This window comes from Heloderma suspectum, chromosome 6 (genome assembly GCF_057233095.1).
Source record: "Heloderma suspectum isolate Gila_16-S chromosome 6, 16-S_ref, whole genome shotgun sequence".
In the NCBI taxonomy this organism is placed as follows: Eukaryota; Metazoa; Chordata; class Lepidosauria; order Squamata; family Helodermatidae; genus Heloderma; species Heloderma suspectum.
Window position 1 is genome coordinate 98,886,097 of NC_139463.1, and position 14,735 is coordinate 98,900,831.

Below are 14,735 nucleotides of genomic sequence, written 5' to 3' on the forward strand. Positions count from 1 at the left end.
CAAGAAAGTAAAATCTGTCACTGCTTCCATTTCTTCCCCTTCTATATGCCAGGAAGTGATAGGGCCAGATGACATGATCTTAGTTTTTTTAATGTTGAGTTTCAAACCAGCTTTTGCACTCTCCTCTTTCACCCTCAACAAGAGGCTCTTGAGATCCTCTTCGCTTTCTGCCATTAGGGTGGTATCGTCTGCATATCGGAGGTTGTTGATAATTCTCCCGGCAATCTTAATTCCGACCTCTGATTCATCCAACCCGGCATTTCTCATGATGTACTCTGCATATAAGTTAAATAAGCAGGGTGACAATATGCAGCCTTGTCGTACTCCTTTCCCAATTTTGAACCAATCGGTTGTTCCATGTCTGGTTCTTACTGTTGCTTCTTGACCCTCGTACAGGTTTCTCAGGAGACAGGTAAGGTGGTCTGGTACTCCCATCACTTTAAGAATTTGCCACAGTTTGTTGTAATCCACACAATCAAAGGCTTTAGCGTAGTCAATGAAGCAGAAATAGACGTTTTTCTGGAATTCTCTTGCTTTCTCCATGATGCAGCAAATGTTGGCGATTTGATCTCTAGTTCCTCTGCCTCTTCGAAACCCAGCTTGTACTTCCGGTAGTTCTCGGTTCGCATACTGCTGAAGCCTAGCTTGTAGGATTTTGTGCATCACCTTGCTGGCATGTGAAATGAGCGCAATTGTGCGGTGTAATTATTTCAATTACACATACATTGGCTTAGTTACAATAAGGCATAGGGACTAGGGCATGGGAGGTTCCCTGTGCAGCCTGCGGAGCCTCCTTGCATTCCTCCAGGGGTGGAAGGGGCTTGGCCTTCTCTGGAGGAATCCCCGCTGTTATTTCCACTGTGAGATCAGAGATATCAGTGGAGATTCTCCTGTGCAGCTGCTCCTCCCAGCAGTGGCCGAGACCCTCTCTCAGCACAGAGAAAGGCAAAATGGGCAGGACGATGATGTAAGTGGTGTGGTCACACCCACTGACATCATCCAGACCACAGAGAGCCTGGTGGGGGGCAATTCAGCCCCCCACCTAAAATGTTTCCCTGCCCCTGGACTGGGGGGTTGATTCAAAGTCTTCCCAGAAAAGGTGAGATTTGAGGAGGGCCTTAAAGGAAAGGAGACATGTGGTTGAAAGGAGATGTCCCACTAGGCATTCCAGGCATAAGGGGCAGCAAGGAAAGATTGATAGTCATTTCAGGCAGCAGGAGAACTTTGGACGGCTGAAGATGGTGGAGCTCGACCAGCGAAGGCCAGAGGAAGAAACGTGCTGGAATAAAAGTGCAGAGAGATACGGAGGGCAAGATCATCAAATACATGGTGCTTCCAGACTGAGAGCTCCTCTTGCTAACAATCAAAAGGCATTCTGCATCTATTCTGTTTTTTTCTTCCATAATGGATTTTTTTTTCTGGTGAGAAAAAAGACAGAAGAAGCTGTGGGGAAACTTGGGAGGGCTACAAATGGAAGCTGATGACATCTGGACCCCCTGTAGAATTCCATGAATAAAGCAGGGTGATTGCACAATAAAAGCCTCGTCTGGAAGCACTCCCAGTATTGTCTTCATTGATAGGCAGTGACTCTCTAGGGCAGCTTTCCACAACCCGGTAACCTCCAGATGTGTTAGATTGCATCCCCCAGCTGGCAGAGGGATGCTAGGAGTTGTAGTCCCAACACATCTGGAGGGCACCAGATTGGGGAAGGCTGCTCTAGGGACTCAGGCATGGGTCTTCTCAATCATCTACTTCCTGAACGTTTTAACTGGTGATGCTGGGGATTGAACCTGGGGCATTCGGCTTGCAAAGTATGTGCTAGGCCATTGGCCTGTCCCTCAATTATCTGTGCAGATTCATGGCCCCTTTGCAATCTTTAACGGGGTGATACCTTACGCACAATCAGGACAGGGAAAAAGTAAACTGACTCCATTTGAGCTGCTGCTGGAACTTTGTACTGCTCAGGGAGGTGGGGAGATGACAAAACTATAATAATAATAAGAAAACCGCTTCCACAGGAATTGGGGGCATGATCTTCCAACGTATTCCTGACTTCAGCATGTAAGCATTTCCCTACAACAATGCATGTTGTGGCACTCACTCTATTTGCCCGAGCGGTGAGACGTTCCAGGGGAAGTGCTCAAAGGGGTTTCGTTTCCTTTGGATGATAGAACATTGGAGAGTCCAGCTGTAATCCTATACACACACTTACCTGGAAAGTCAGCCCTTTTGAAGACAGGGGGCCTATGTCTGAGCAAACGTGCACTTGAAGGGGGTCTTTCTAATATGGGCTTTATTTACGAATATATTGGGAAAGGAAAGTGGAGGCGAAGGGGAATGCCTGCAAAGCAGCAGATCTGTGATCCTGCATTAGAACTCTAGAGCAGGGGTGAGCAAGTGTTCTTAGTCCAAGGACCACTTGCAGTGCCATGTTGGGGGCTGCACACATATGCACGCACGCACAGTTTAAACCTCCCCTCCCTACCTGCTGAGATGAGATTGTCCTTGGGCAAGATACCTCAATGGACCCCCTCCCTCAGTGAGTGTACTTTCTCACCACCATTGTGTTAGAAAAAGGAGACTCCATAACCATTGGCGTCTCAAGTTACGTAAGAGCCCGAGTGGCGGGAAAATATAGGCGGAGCAAAAAGGGAATCATACTGACGCACTCATGACTAACGGCTTGGTAAGCTGATAGTGACTGTTTATTGGATATTAACTTAGTGAGCCGATGTACTAACTGTTTCATTGGTTACTGGTGAGAACAATAGAAGCGATATGATATAAAAGGCTTTTGCACACGTGTCTCGGGGTCCAGACTGCTCTGCACCCGTTTTGCAAAACGTTCAATAAAATAGTGTTGGATCCACTGCTGCCTGCCTGGCATTCTTTTCTTCTAAACCGAAAGCAAGGACTTTTTATCTAACAATTGTCACCAGCTGCTATTCCTCCTCCTCCTTGCTACCACTTGCTTGCTTGAGCAGAGAGCCAGTGAGCAAGCCAGCCATGGCATCCACTGCTCCTCCTTACCACCACTGTTGTCTGGGCCAGAGTGAAAGGGGGGGCGAACAAGCAGGTTGCAATAGTGAAGAGGAGGAGTGAGTCCAGGGGGCTCTTCTCACTGGACCCCTGGCTGGGGTGTGGGCCTTTGGCAGGTGCCCCACTATGCCTACCCTTGACACCGGCCCTGCTTGTATTAGGCTGCTGGTGTCTGGCAGAGGGAAGATGGAGTGCTCCATCTTATGTTCAGAAATACACTATATTTATTCTGCTGGGCACAGAGGAGGGGGCTTCCCTCTTCTGGCAGCCCACTCAGTTTCTATGCTAGATGCAGAGGAAGGATGAAGCAGTCCATCCCTCCTCTGCCAGCTTGCATACTCCCCTGTATGCAGTTCCTTCTCACCAATGGCAACTAGGAGAATGCTTAAATACAAACCAGTACTATAGCCTTCCCCAATTTGGTGCTCTCCAGATGTTTTGGACTACAGCTCCCAGCATTCCTGACCAATGGCCATGCTATCTGGGGCTGATGGGAGTTGAAGTTCAAAACATCTGGAGGGCAACAGGTTCGGGAAGCCTGCTTAGTATATTTTATACCTATTAAATCGGTACATTTGAAGGGAATGCCGTCAAGAAAGAGGTAATCGGACATATGATAATTAATGCACTTCACATGGTTATGGTTCATTCATTGCATTACAGTAGATTTCTAGTGGCTCCTTTTTGTTTCCTTAGGTCTGGTGAAGCTGGGTGTACACTGCATCACAGGGCAGAAAGTTGCGATTAAGATTGTGAACCGGGAAAAGCTTTCTGAGTCAGTACTGATGAAGGTGAGCATATGTGTTCGCTTGGAGGCGGGGAGAAGAGGGTGTGTGAAGAAGATGAAGACTGAAAGAGTGTGGGGCTGAATCCACAATCCAGAAAGTCAGAAAATGCATGCTATGCTTTCTGCAGATCCAGTCTCGGGCTCTCACCTTCATCCCCTTGGAAAGGTCAAGCCAGGTTGTCTTGCCAAAGCAAAGGCAACTTAGCAGAGATGTCAGGCTCATTCTCAGTCTATATCTGTGCCTAAAATGTGTTTGCCTCCAGATACATTACCACTGAGTGGTGTGCAAAATAAAGTCGGACGCTCACCAGATCCAGAAATTGGCAAGCTTAAAGAAGGAAGCACAAAGCGAAGCTACTAAAAGTGCTGGGCTGGTTGGGTGGGGGGGATTCTAGGAGCAGTAAGATTGTGTGTCCTGTTCGGGAAGATCCCTTGGCGGCAAAGGAGCGCTGAGAAAAGAAAGCACAAAACAAACCAGGATTATGGATGGACAGGCTCTCATGGCTTCCATATTCTGGCTGACTCATTTTACCAGGTATCCAAAATAATCCACTCTTTCTGGCCCATGGCCCTTTGATAGGTTCAGGCTGAGGCCTAACAGGCTGACCTGCGTTGATGACATCTCCAGCCTTCATCTGTATACCAGGCCTCAGTCCAGGCCTTTGACTCACTCCACATGGTGGCTGTTATCATGCAGTGTAGGCTAGCTCAGTTGGGGCATTTTCCCACGACCGCCACCAGTGCAGTTTTTTCTTTTCAGTCATTTGTGCTGATGTGGAGAAAAGTCTCGCCAGCTGAACGACGAGACGCTCCACATGCCATAACAGCCACAACATGGAGCAATTTCAGGCCGTTTAGCTGTAGTGGCTGTCAGAAATGTGCCTTTGCCAAACCACTAGAGCAGCCTTCCTCAACCTCGCGTTCTCTGGATGTGTTGGACTACAATTCCTATAATCCCATAGCTGGCTAGGTAGTAGTCCAACACATCCAGAGGGCACCAGGTTGGGGAAGGCTGCACTAGAGAAAGGGAGCTTAACGCACTGAAATAAACAGTGGATTAGATGCTTCTCTGTGTGCCCGCACTTGGCTCTTGCTAGGACCAGAATGGAATGTCCAGCAGCAGAAACATCCCTATGTTTGCTTCTGACATACAAAGTGGTGTGTGCCTGTGTGTTGCAAATTGGAGGCCTGCATGAGATTGGGAGCCCTACACTTGCCACTCTCAGGCAGTTACCCGAGCAGAGCACCTCAGCATCAAGCTGACAGGGTACAGGCAGACAGGTGAGGAGCAGACAAAGAACAGAAATCTGGAGGCATGGAGGGAGAGCCAGGTGGCCTCCCTCAGCAACGTATTGCCAGACAGAAAGGAAGTAGAAATCAGAGCGACCATTCTCCACTGCACAAATTGTTTCAATCTCCTTTGCCTCATGGAGGAACCAGGAGCAGGGCTCTTCTTCCCTAGGTTCCAGGGCACAAGCAGCACTGAAAAGAGGTCCTTCCTTGCCCCTGTACATCAGCCTTCCCCAACCCAGCACTCCCTGGATGTGTTAACTACAGTTCCCATCATCCCCATTGGTCATGCTGGCTGGGGATGATGAATGTTGTAGTCCAGCACATCTGGAGGGTGCTAGGTTGGGGAAGGTTGGTTTATATAATCATATTCTCTTTCTCTTATTTTAGGTTGAACGGGAAATTGCCATTCTGAAGCTCATCGAACACCCCCACGTGCTCAAACTCCACGATGTATACGAGAACAAAAAATATTTGTAGGTATTTATTCGCAGATGGCCTCCCGCATCCTCGGCATGTACACCCACAGAGTGGAGCAGTGTTTCCTATCAGCTACTCATTCCATTTCATAAACCTGGGGAATCTTTCCTCGTTGATTTGGCTGCTGGGGATCACCTAATCCAGGGCAAATTCTGGGGCTTCTTCTGAGCCAGAGCCGTAGCCAAAGGGTATCTTGGCCCCCCTCGGGGATATTTCAAACACTCTCTCTGAATGTTCAGCTTTTTTAAAAAAGAAAAAAAGCACCCCCCCACACACACACACAATGAAGGTGCAATCCTATGCATGTTTAGACAGAAAAAATGGCCTACAACTCCTACAAGCGTGGCTGTCTGGGGAATTCTGGGACTTACAGTTATAGGACTTTTTTCTGTCCCAGCTTACATAGGATTGCACTCTAAGTCTCCTTTCCTTTTATCTGTGCAGATATAAGTAAATATGTACAGGTGAAATCATAGGCATCCACAGGGATTTTTCTGGGGTAATGGGGAGTCTATAAATATATATATATCTTGTGTCAGAGAGCAAGTCTACCATTTCTGGTAGATCTGGTGACAGAGCAGCAGCAAAACCTGGGCACCAGGTCTACCAAGATGGGGAGACTGGTCATATGAGTAACTCGTGTACGAGGAGTGCTTCCAGTTGAAGCTTTTATCGTGCAATCGCTGTGCCTCATTCAGCGAATGTTAGGAGGTGTGTGCCCAGGTGACGTCATTGTCCACTTGTCAGCCTCCCACTGTTTCTTTTGTCTTTTTTCTTTCTACAAGAAATACTTAAGGAGGAGAGGATGGAATAGCTGTACAATGCCTTTTGAATGGTAAAGCTAGGTGCCGTCTGTCTGGAAGCTCCCTAGGTATATATTTCTGTTGTTTCTCAATGGATAGGTCTGGTGTCTGGATGACAACTTTCCTGTGGTTGAAACCCTCCATTTTTTTCTTGGCTTCCTTCACCCTCTCCAGCCCTTCATTAATTGCACAGTTGCTACAATCAACTTCATAGCCCATCTTGCACATTTCCTAGAAATACCTCCAATATGCCAGAAGACCAGATAACAATATTGAACTACACTGCAGGGTTGTCATAAATACACTATTCTACCTCCCCCTGCCCCAGTAAACTGGGCTACTTTGAAATGCTGACCTATCCCATGTTCTCTCAACCACAACCCTGCCCCCTGAAATATGGGTATAATAATGATGGACGTTATCTGCATTGGCATTTGGTGGGTATTTTTTAAATGTTTACAAACTCATGAAAAAAAACAGATTTTTTGGTATTAAATAAGGTAGACAGATAAATACTCTTTCCTTTACTGCTACATTTTGTTTTTGGGTAGTACTGCCCAATCACAGCTACACTACAATCCTGGATTTCTGAATTGTTTTCTATGGGGCAGTGATCACATCTCCACCAAGGAAGTCTCCCCACCCCAAATGGCTGAAAAATGAATCAGGAAGTTCCCTCTGCAGACAGTGGGTGTGTCAATCATTGCTACGACTTTATTTATTGGCTAAATACACTGAAAGGTGGGAGCAGGCTAGTTACTCACAAAACTATTGTGCAGAATAGGGATCTTGGGATCTACAAGCGCTGCAGGTTTGATGTTTAAAAAAAAATGAAAGCTGGGAATCTGGGTTTATGGCTCATCTAAGCCGGGGAGTGCAACTGCCCCCATATGGACGCCTGTAGGTGGGAGTCTACTGAGTTGCTCACTACAGGACAAATTAACCATACTATTCTAAAAAAAATACAATTAAGATCTGCCATGCCACCTTCTTAATAAAAGGCAGCTGCAGGGTGCACTGATCTGGACTGGGACCAAGGTTCAGAGAAGGGTGTTAACCCTTTCCCCCATGCTCCCCTGCCCCCGCCTCCCACTGTTACAGCATCTTTGGGGGAAAATACCAGCTTTGTGTTGGTGGGGTGTTTGCCATGAAAATGGTGACAGGAAAAGAATTAACCCACCCCCCTCCCTATACTGCAGTCCTAATCTGAATCACTGCCCCCCACCACATAGCTGTTTTCGTTAAGAAAGAGGCGTGGCAGGGTCTAATCACCTTCTAAAAATAGCATGTTTAACATAATGTGAAGCTTGAGCCCAAGAAGCAATACAATTAAGTAACTTTAAACATATTAGTCAACCTGTATTTATGTTCCGGCTGTTCTGCAATAATTCCCCATCCCCTCAGGCCCGCTCTCTACTAAATTTCTGGCTACTGGCCTACTTGGGATGCCAGCCAGGCCATGTGTACTGCTCTCTGAATTCAGACCAAGATACTGAGGTGATAAATAATAGCAGAGGGTGCGTGTGGTTATGGAGCCACAGTACTATATTCTACTCAGAGATAATCAGAGGCTGTAGGCCTCTCAGTACCAGTAGCTGGAGAACACAAGCGGGAGGGTGATATTGCCCTCATATCCTGCTTATGGGCTTTCCATTGAGGCAACTATGTGAACAGAAGGCTGGCCTAGCCAGGCCTTTGGCCTCATCCAGCATTGTTCTTCTTACATTCTTATGAGCTTCTTCTGCTGCTGCTGCTGCTGCTTCATTGTCTTCTTCGTCTTCTTCTAATTAATACCTCACTTCCCGCTGCAAAAAGCAGTCTCTAAGCAACTTACGTACGCAAATACTAAAATCCATAATTGATATAACAGAAAGAATCCAAAATCAATATAAACCATAATCAGCACAATAATACAAATAAGCAGCATAAGAATAGAATCTCAAAACAATACAGAATGAAAAGTGTCCATCCAGAATACAAGTATCTTCCCTCCCGCAGCCTAGAATAGAGTGGTCAGTTATGCATCACCAAAGAAGACAACTAAAAGAGGACACAGACTGGCATAAAATGTGCATGTGCTATTTTATATCGATAAATGCAAATTTTAGAAATTATTATAATTTAAATATAAATATACTACATCTCACCACATTGGGGAAAATTGTACCCAGGTGAATTGGGTGCATGGCTGTTCAATCTGCTGTCCAGGGACTAACTGTTGATGGGCAACTTCAGAGCCGCTGCTCTGCCTTCTTAGGGTTATCTAAGGTTATCTTTGTGGGGTTATCTTTGAAGGGCTGGACTGGGCAGCCCTTCAGAGGATTGTCCTCTGTGAAAGAGGACACGGGTACCTTGCCATAGCTAACATCCAAATACCTTGAAAAATAAGTACATCTTAACCATGCTCTGAAAAGGTGACTGTTTTCGTGCCTGGTGAGCTTCCGTGAGAAGCTGGTTGGCACTACTATTTTATTCAGAGCTGGATGCTTCCTTTTTCTGTGCTCATCCCCTAAGCCCTTTCCCTCCAAATCCTGCTGCTCCTTTTCCAGCTCTCTTCACACACAGATTGAGCAAACCAACTTTTTCTTTTTACTGGTCCTGACTCTGCTATTAACACTAGCTAGAGAGGGAGAGGGAGAGAAAAAAAAAATAGCAGCAGAAGCCTTTCTTCATGGAGATCTGGGGATGGTAAAATAAAAGCTTGCTTTCTGCATGTCAATCTGCTGCTTAATGACAGAGGGACAGGACCAGTATAATAATAAAAAGAAGGTTGCTGATCCCATCTGCTTCTGAAATTCCTGGCTCAGAATGTTGGTTTCCTAGGTAGAGGATATCTGTGTTTCTCTGTGTGTGAAGGTTGGCAGAGCGGCAGGGACTCTGTGAACATGTGTGTGTGTGTGTATGTGTGTGTGTGAGAGAGAGGGGGGGGAGAGAGAGAGAGAGAAAGCGAGCAGGATGGCCATCCAGAAATACCAGGCGGTGCCAGACAACTGGCAGTCTCCACACATAAGCTCTCTTTGTCATCCTCCTCCGCTGACACAATGGGAGGAAGGTGTGGGGAAGAGACAAAGAGGTTGGGCAAAGAGGCTGCCCTGAGGAAATATTTAGAATTTGTGCAGTGGAGGCTAGTGGCTCCAATTTCGGTGGGGTTGTGAATCCATTCTGTGTTTCAGTCAGAACCAGCTAGAACTTTAAAGGAGCTATCCAAGGTGCTGAACCCACTTTGGGGTTCAGCACTTTGCATAGCCCCATTAGAACTCAGGCTGGTTCTGACTGAAACTCAGAATGGGTTTACAGCCCCTCTGAAATCAAAGCCACCAGCCTCCACTGAATTTGGGTGTGTATGTATGTATGTTTGTGTAACTAGACAGATACACAAACACACACACACAGACACAAATAGGTATTGGACGTTAATTGGACTAGTTCCCCGCCCCGCTGCCCCAATGTCCTTTTGGGGGGTGGGGATGAGAGTACATAAACAACCCGAAAGAGTAAAGTTTCTTGCTTGAAAAAACTAACAAACTTCAGTTAGACAATAAAACAGTTCAAGCCAGACAGAGGTGGCCTCAACATGGTGGCCTCATGAAACAAGCTGAGGTAGGTGCCGTTGGAAACTCCATCTGCTGTGATATAATTAGTGTGTTTGGGGCATGGGGTGAGGGTGATGTTGAGCACTATAAAGGGCAGCACAGTGGGAGACAGACAGAGGTGATCCCATAGGCAATGACTCACTGGGAAGTTCTTCTGTGGTAAGTCTTATTGAAATGAATTTAAGATGTACTCTTGCATAGGACAAGTTCAGGGTGAGTGGAAAAGGCGGGGAAAAGGCGGGGAACTGCCATGTTATGGCAGGGGAAAAGGCGGGGAACTGCCATGTTATGGCAGGGGAAAAGGCGGGGAACTGCCGTTACTGGCGGGGGAATAACTGCCGTTACTGGCGGGGGAATAACTGCCGTTACTGGCGGGGGCATAACTGCCCGTTATGGCGGGGGAAAAGGCGGGGAACTGCCTTTTCCATTAGTGGAAAAGGCGGGGAATTGCCATGTTATGTTTTTCTCCTCAGCCGCCACAGTAGTTTTGCTTCATCAGGCATCATCATCATCATCATCACATCCTTAGCAGTGAACATGGCACATTTCAGTTACATAGGCAAAAATAGACAGAACCTTCCCTCAGGCTGCAATCCTATGCATGTTTAGACAGAAAAAAGTCCTGCATTCCCCAGCCAGCAGAGCTGGCTGGGGAATGCTGGGAACCGTAGGACTTTTTTTCTGTCTAAACATGCATAGGATTACACCCTTAAAGAGCTTGCAAACTAAAACTGACAATGGGGAAAACATGTTCACCTTTTATTTTAAATGATCTAGCCCTTTTACTTGTGGCAATATAAGGAAAAGTGCACCGGCAAGATTCTATCCATTGGTTCACTAAAACTGGCTTTTACCTTTCAGTGCTCTCGCCAACAAATGCAAAGGCACGAGAATGATTGATAAGCACTAGGGCTTAAAAAAACGCTTTATTTATTTATTGAATTAATATCCTGCCTTTCCACCAAAAATGGGACTCAGGGTGTCTTAACAGTAATAAAATGCAGATTAAAAGCAGAATCGTAACTAAAACGTAATAGAAAAACAAAATTAAAAATGCAACAATAAACAAATGTATTGTTCTTCTCTTTTATTAATATTAATTCAGTGAAAGAACTTTGAACATGTTGTGTTTAGGTTCTGGGTCTGATACTCTCCCCCCCCCCCCCGCCCCTGCCAATCTGAGTATATACTTAGCCCCTTTACCAGAGAATATCTGGCTATGGGACTGGAAGAAACAAGACTAAGGAAGGATGAAAGTGGGCAAGGTTATACGTTCTTTAAGTTCTTGCTTACAGCTGGGAATGAGAACTGGGGGGTGTTGAAAGACACGTAAAATAATTAGGGGGAGGGAAGATAGAGATTTTTAGCACTACAATAAATGTCTTTAATCAGTAGTCAATCCTATTGAGTTTAATGGGACTTACTCTCTAGTAAGTACGCTTAAGATTGTAACCTGTGTATATTTGTTTGGACGTAAACCCCACTGAACACAATGGGACTTCTAATACTGTTACAAACTGTCGTAACATCTTAAGGAGCTAAGGACCACTTTGGACAATTACAATGTTCACTCACGGAAAGAACTTTCATGTTCAGAACAGCATGCAACCCTTTATGTGTAAATGGCCATGTGTGAGATTGAACAGACATGTATTTGATTGCATGCGGTGGTGTACACCAGCTGGGAAGTTAGGGTCCATTGCGCTTTCCCTCTTCAAAGTGTATCCCTGTCACAGGTGGCACAATTTTTATTATGAAGACATGCTTCCTGTGAGGGAATTTTGTTCTATGTCTTCTCTGCTTTGGTTTGGTGTCTACACAGTGTTTGGGGTTGCATAACAGTCGGTGATTCAACCACAGCCTACCCAAAAGTTGATTTAGAAATATTTGGAATGGTTAATCTTGGATCTCTCTCTCTTTAGCACAGTGTTTAGCTCTCATTTCCCCTCAGCCTGCTTTGCAATGGCTCCTGCTTAGAATGAATTCAGAGAGGGGTTGTTGTTCCCATGGTACTCTGACAGATTCTCAGTACCTCTTTCCTACTTTTCCCTGCTTCTTGGTCCCACTGCCTCTGGACTCCCTCTGTATTAGATATCTGGTCTTGGAACACGTCTCAGGAGGAGAACTCTTCGACTACCTGGTAAAGAAGGGACGTCTCACACCCAAGGAAGCCAGGAAGTTTTTCCGGCAAATTGTCTCGGCTTTGGACTTTTGCCACAGCTATTCTATATGGTAAAATTCCTCCTTCCCTTCCCAGCTGACTGTTATGCTATGTGCTGTTATGATGTCTTTTCTTTCCCCTGCTACAAAAGGGATATTATTTTTCTTATGGTTTATTTTTCTGCTGCTGTCTTGTATTTTGTGCCGTGTTACTTGTTTTTTTTTTTTGTATTGTGTACTTACTGATTATTTATGGTGTCTATCATTTTTAATTTTTAATTTTTAAAAATTTATTCTTAGTTTTTGTTTCATTTTTTAGTTTGAGGTTTTAAGTTCATGTGTGTTTCTTCTAAATTTTAAGATAGAAGAAGCAATGGTTTGACTCATAAGGCAGCTTCCTATGTTCCTAAGTTTTTTATTTTGTAGGATGCTTTGAGTTATCATGAATATAAAGAAAATCAGATATTGTTGTTGTTGTTGTTGTTGTTATTATTGACTAAAATAGGTGCGACAATGGTTAGTATACAGCCAGTCAGAAAACAAATTATTTCAATCAATTAATCTGTTAAAATCAATTAGCGGCTTTTGATACCGTTGACCACGGTATCCTCCTGGACTGCCTGGAGGGGTTGGGCATTGGAGACACCGTATTGCGGTGGTTCCGGTCCTTCCTCTCCAGCAGGTACCAGAGGGTAGCTCTGGGAGAGTAGGTTTCGGACCCATGGCCACTCACTCGTGGGGTGCCACAGGGTTCCATCCTCTCCCCGATGCTATTTAACATCTATGTGAAGCCACTGGGGGCTATCATCAGGAGGTTTGGAGTGCGGTGTCATCAATATGTGGATGACACGCAGCTCTACCTCTCGTTCAAATCTTCACCAAGGTTGGCCATAGAATCCCTGTCCAAATGTCTGGAGACGGTGAGTGGCTGGATGGGGAGGAATAAGCTGAAGTTGAACCCTGACAAGACCGAGGTACTTTTGGTAGGAGACAAGAGGAGGCTGGGGGATGTTGACCTGGTGTTGAATGGGGCACGGCTACCCCTGAAAGACCAGGTCCGCAGCCTGGGGGTCATTTTGGACTCCCAGCTGTCCATGGAGGCTCAGGTGTCAGCTGTGAGCCGGACAGCGCTGTATCAACTCCTTCTGATACGGTGGCTGCGCCCCTTCCTTCCCGACCATCTGCCCCCATCGGTAGTGCATGCTTTGGTCTCCTCTCGTTTAGACTACTGTAATGTGCTCTATGTGGGGTTACCCTTGAAGATGGTTCGGAAGCTGCAGCTGGTACAGAACGCGACGGCTTGCCTGATTAAAGGCAGCCGCCAGCGAGATCACATCACTCCAGTGCTGAAGGAGTTGCACTGGTTACCAGTTGTTTTCCGGGCCAAATTCAAGGTGTTGGTTTTGACCCTTAAAACCCTATATGGTTCCAGCCCAGCCTAGCTTAAGGAGCGCCTCCAGCAACACCAGACAGGCCGCTTAACAAGATCAGCCTCGGCTGGCCTTCTCTCTGTCCCATCAGCCTAGACAGCTAGACTGGTGGGGATGAGGGAGAGGGCCTTTTCTGTGGTGGCCCCCACTCTGTGGAACTCCCTCCCTAGGGAACTCCGCCATACCCCCTCTTTAATGAGCTTCCGCCATGCATTAAAAACGTGGTTGTTCAGGCAGGCATTTGGGGTGGGTTAGGGTATTTTAGAAAATGTTTTTATTGTAGAATTTTATTGTTTTAAACAGTTTTATGATACGCTGTACATCGCTCAGAGTGGCTGGGTGACCAGCCAGATGGGCGATTAATAAATTTAATAATAAATTAATTAATTAAGATTGCAGGTCTAGTTTCCAGGTTCATTGATGAAGGTGCAGAGGCTGAGAAGTGGAAGTGAGCTAAGTCAGCACCCTTTGGCAGCTGCAGGAGCTCTTGACTCACTTCTCCTTGATCAAGGGGGACAAGAATGCTAGGACAATTTCACAGTTCTATAGGGGAACATTGTGACATGTGAATGACATGAGAGAATCAGCAAGGGAGCTGAAACACCCTGGGGTTCCTGGTGTATTTAAGCTGTTTTCTCAGGGCAGCAACCCTGGGATAGCGGCATCTGAATTAATAAGGCCAAAGCCCATTTCCATAACTATGAGAACTGGACACTTGTTCCTCTTTCAAAAAGGTTGCTTGGGTTCTCCGAACTCCAGTGGATTCCCTGACCACAAGTCAGGTTCAGCATGTGTTTTACTACTTGCACAGCACATTTAAAAAATAAATAAATCTGTACATCAGCAGTGCTCAAAGGGTGGAGAAAACAACTCCATTCTGATGTAATTTCCTGGAGTGGGATAACTCTGATCACCTACCGATTGCAAGAGATTCAGGAACAGAGTTGCAAGGTTATGTCTTTGCATGTGTGCATTGTCTCTCATTGAATCCTCTCCATGCCTTTTGTTTGGACCTCCCCAGCCACCGGGACTTGAAGCCAGAGAATTTATTGCTGGATGAGAAGAACAACATTCGGATTGCAGATTTCGGTATGGCCTCCCTGCAGGTCGGAGATAGCCTGCTGGAAACGAGCTGTGGGTGAGCCAACCTCCG

The 14,735-nt window shown here is 46.0% G+C and overlaps 1 protein-coding gene across 1 annotated transcript in view; it reads left to right on the plus strand.

Annotated features, from left to right (window-relative positions):
• Positions 1-14,735, plus strand: part of BRSK1 (BR serine/threonine kinase 1) — a 59,434-nt gene that overhangs the window by 15,248 nt on the left and 29,451 nt on the right. Inside the window, exons 2-5 of the mRNA XM_084808460.1 lie at positions 3,736-3,830; positions 5,507-5,592; positions 12,084-12,224; positions 14,604-14,720. Of these exons, the coding sequence (XP_084664586.1) occupies positions 3,736-3,830; positions 5,507-5,592; positions 12,084-12,224; positions 14,604-14,720 (439 nt within the window). The remainder of the gene's footprint in view (positions 1-3,735; positions 3,831-5,506; positions 5,593-12,083; positions 12,225-14,603; positions 14,721-14,735) is intronic.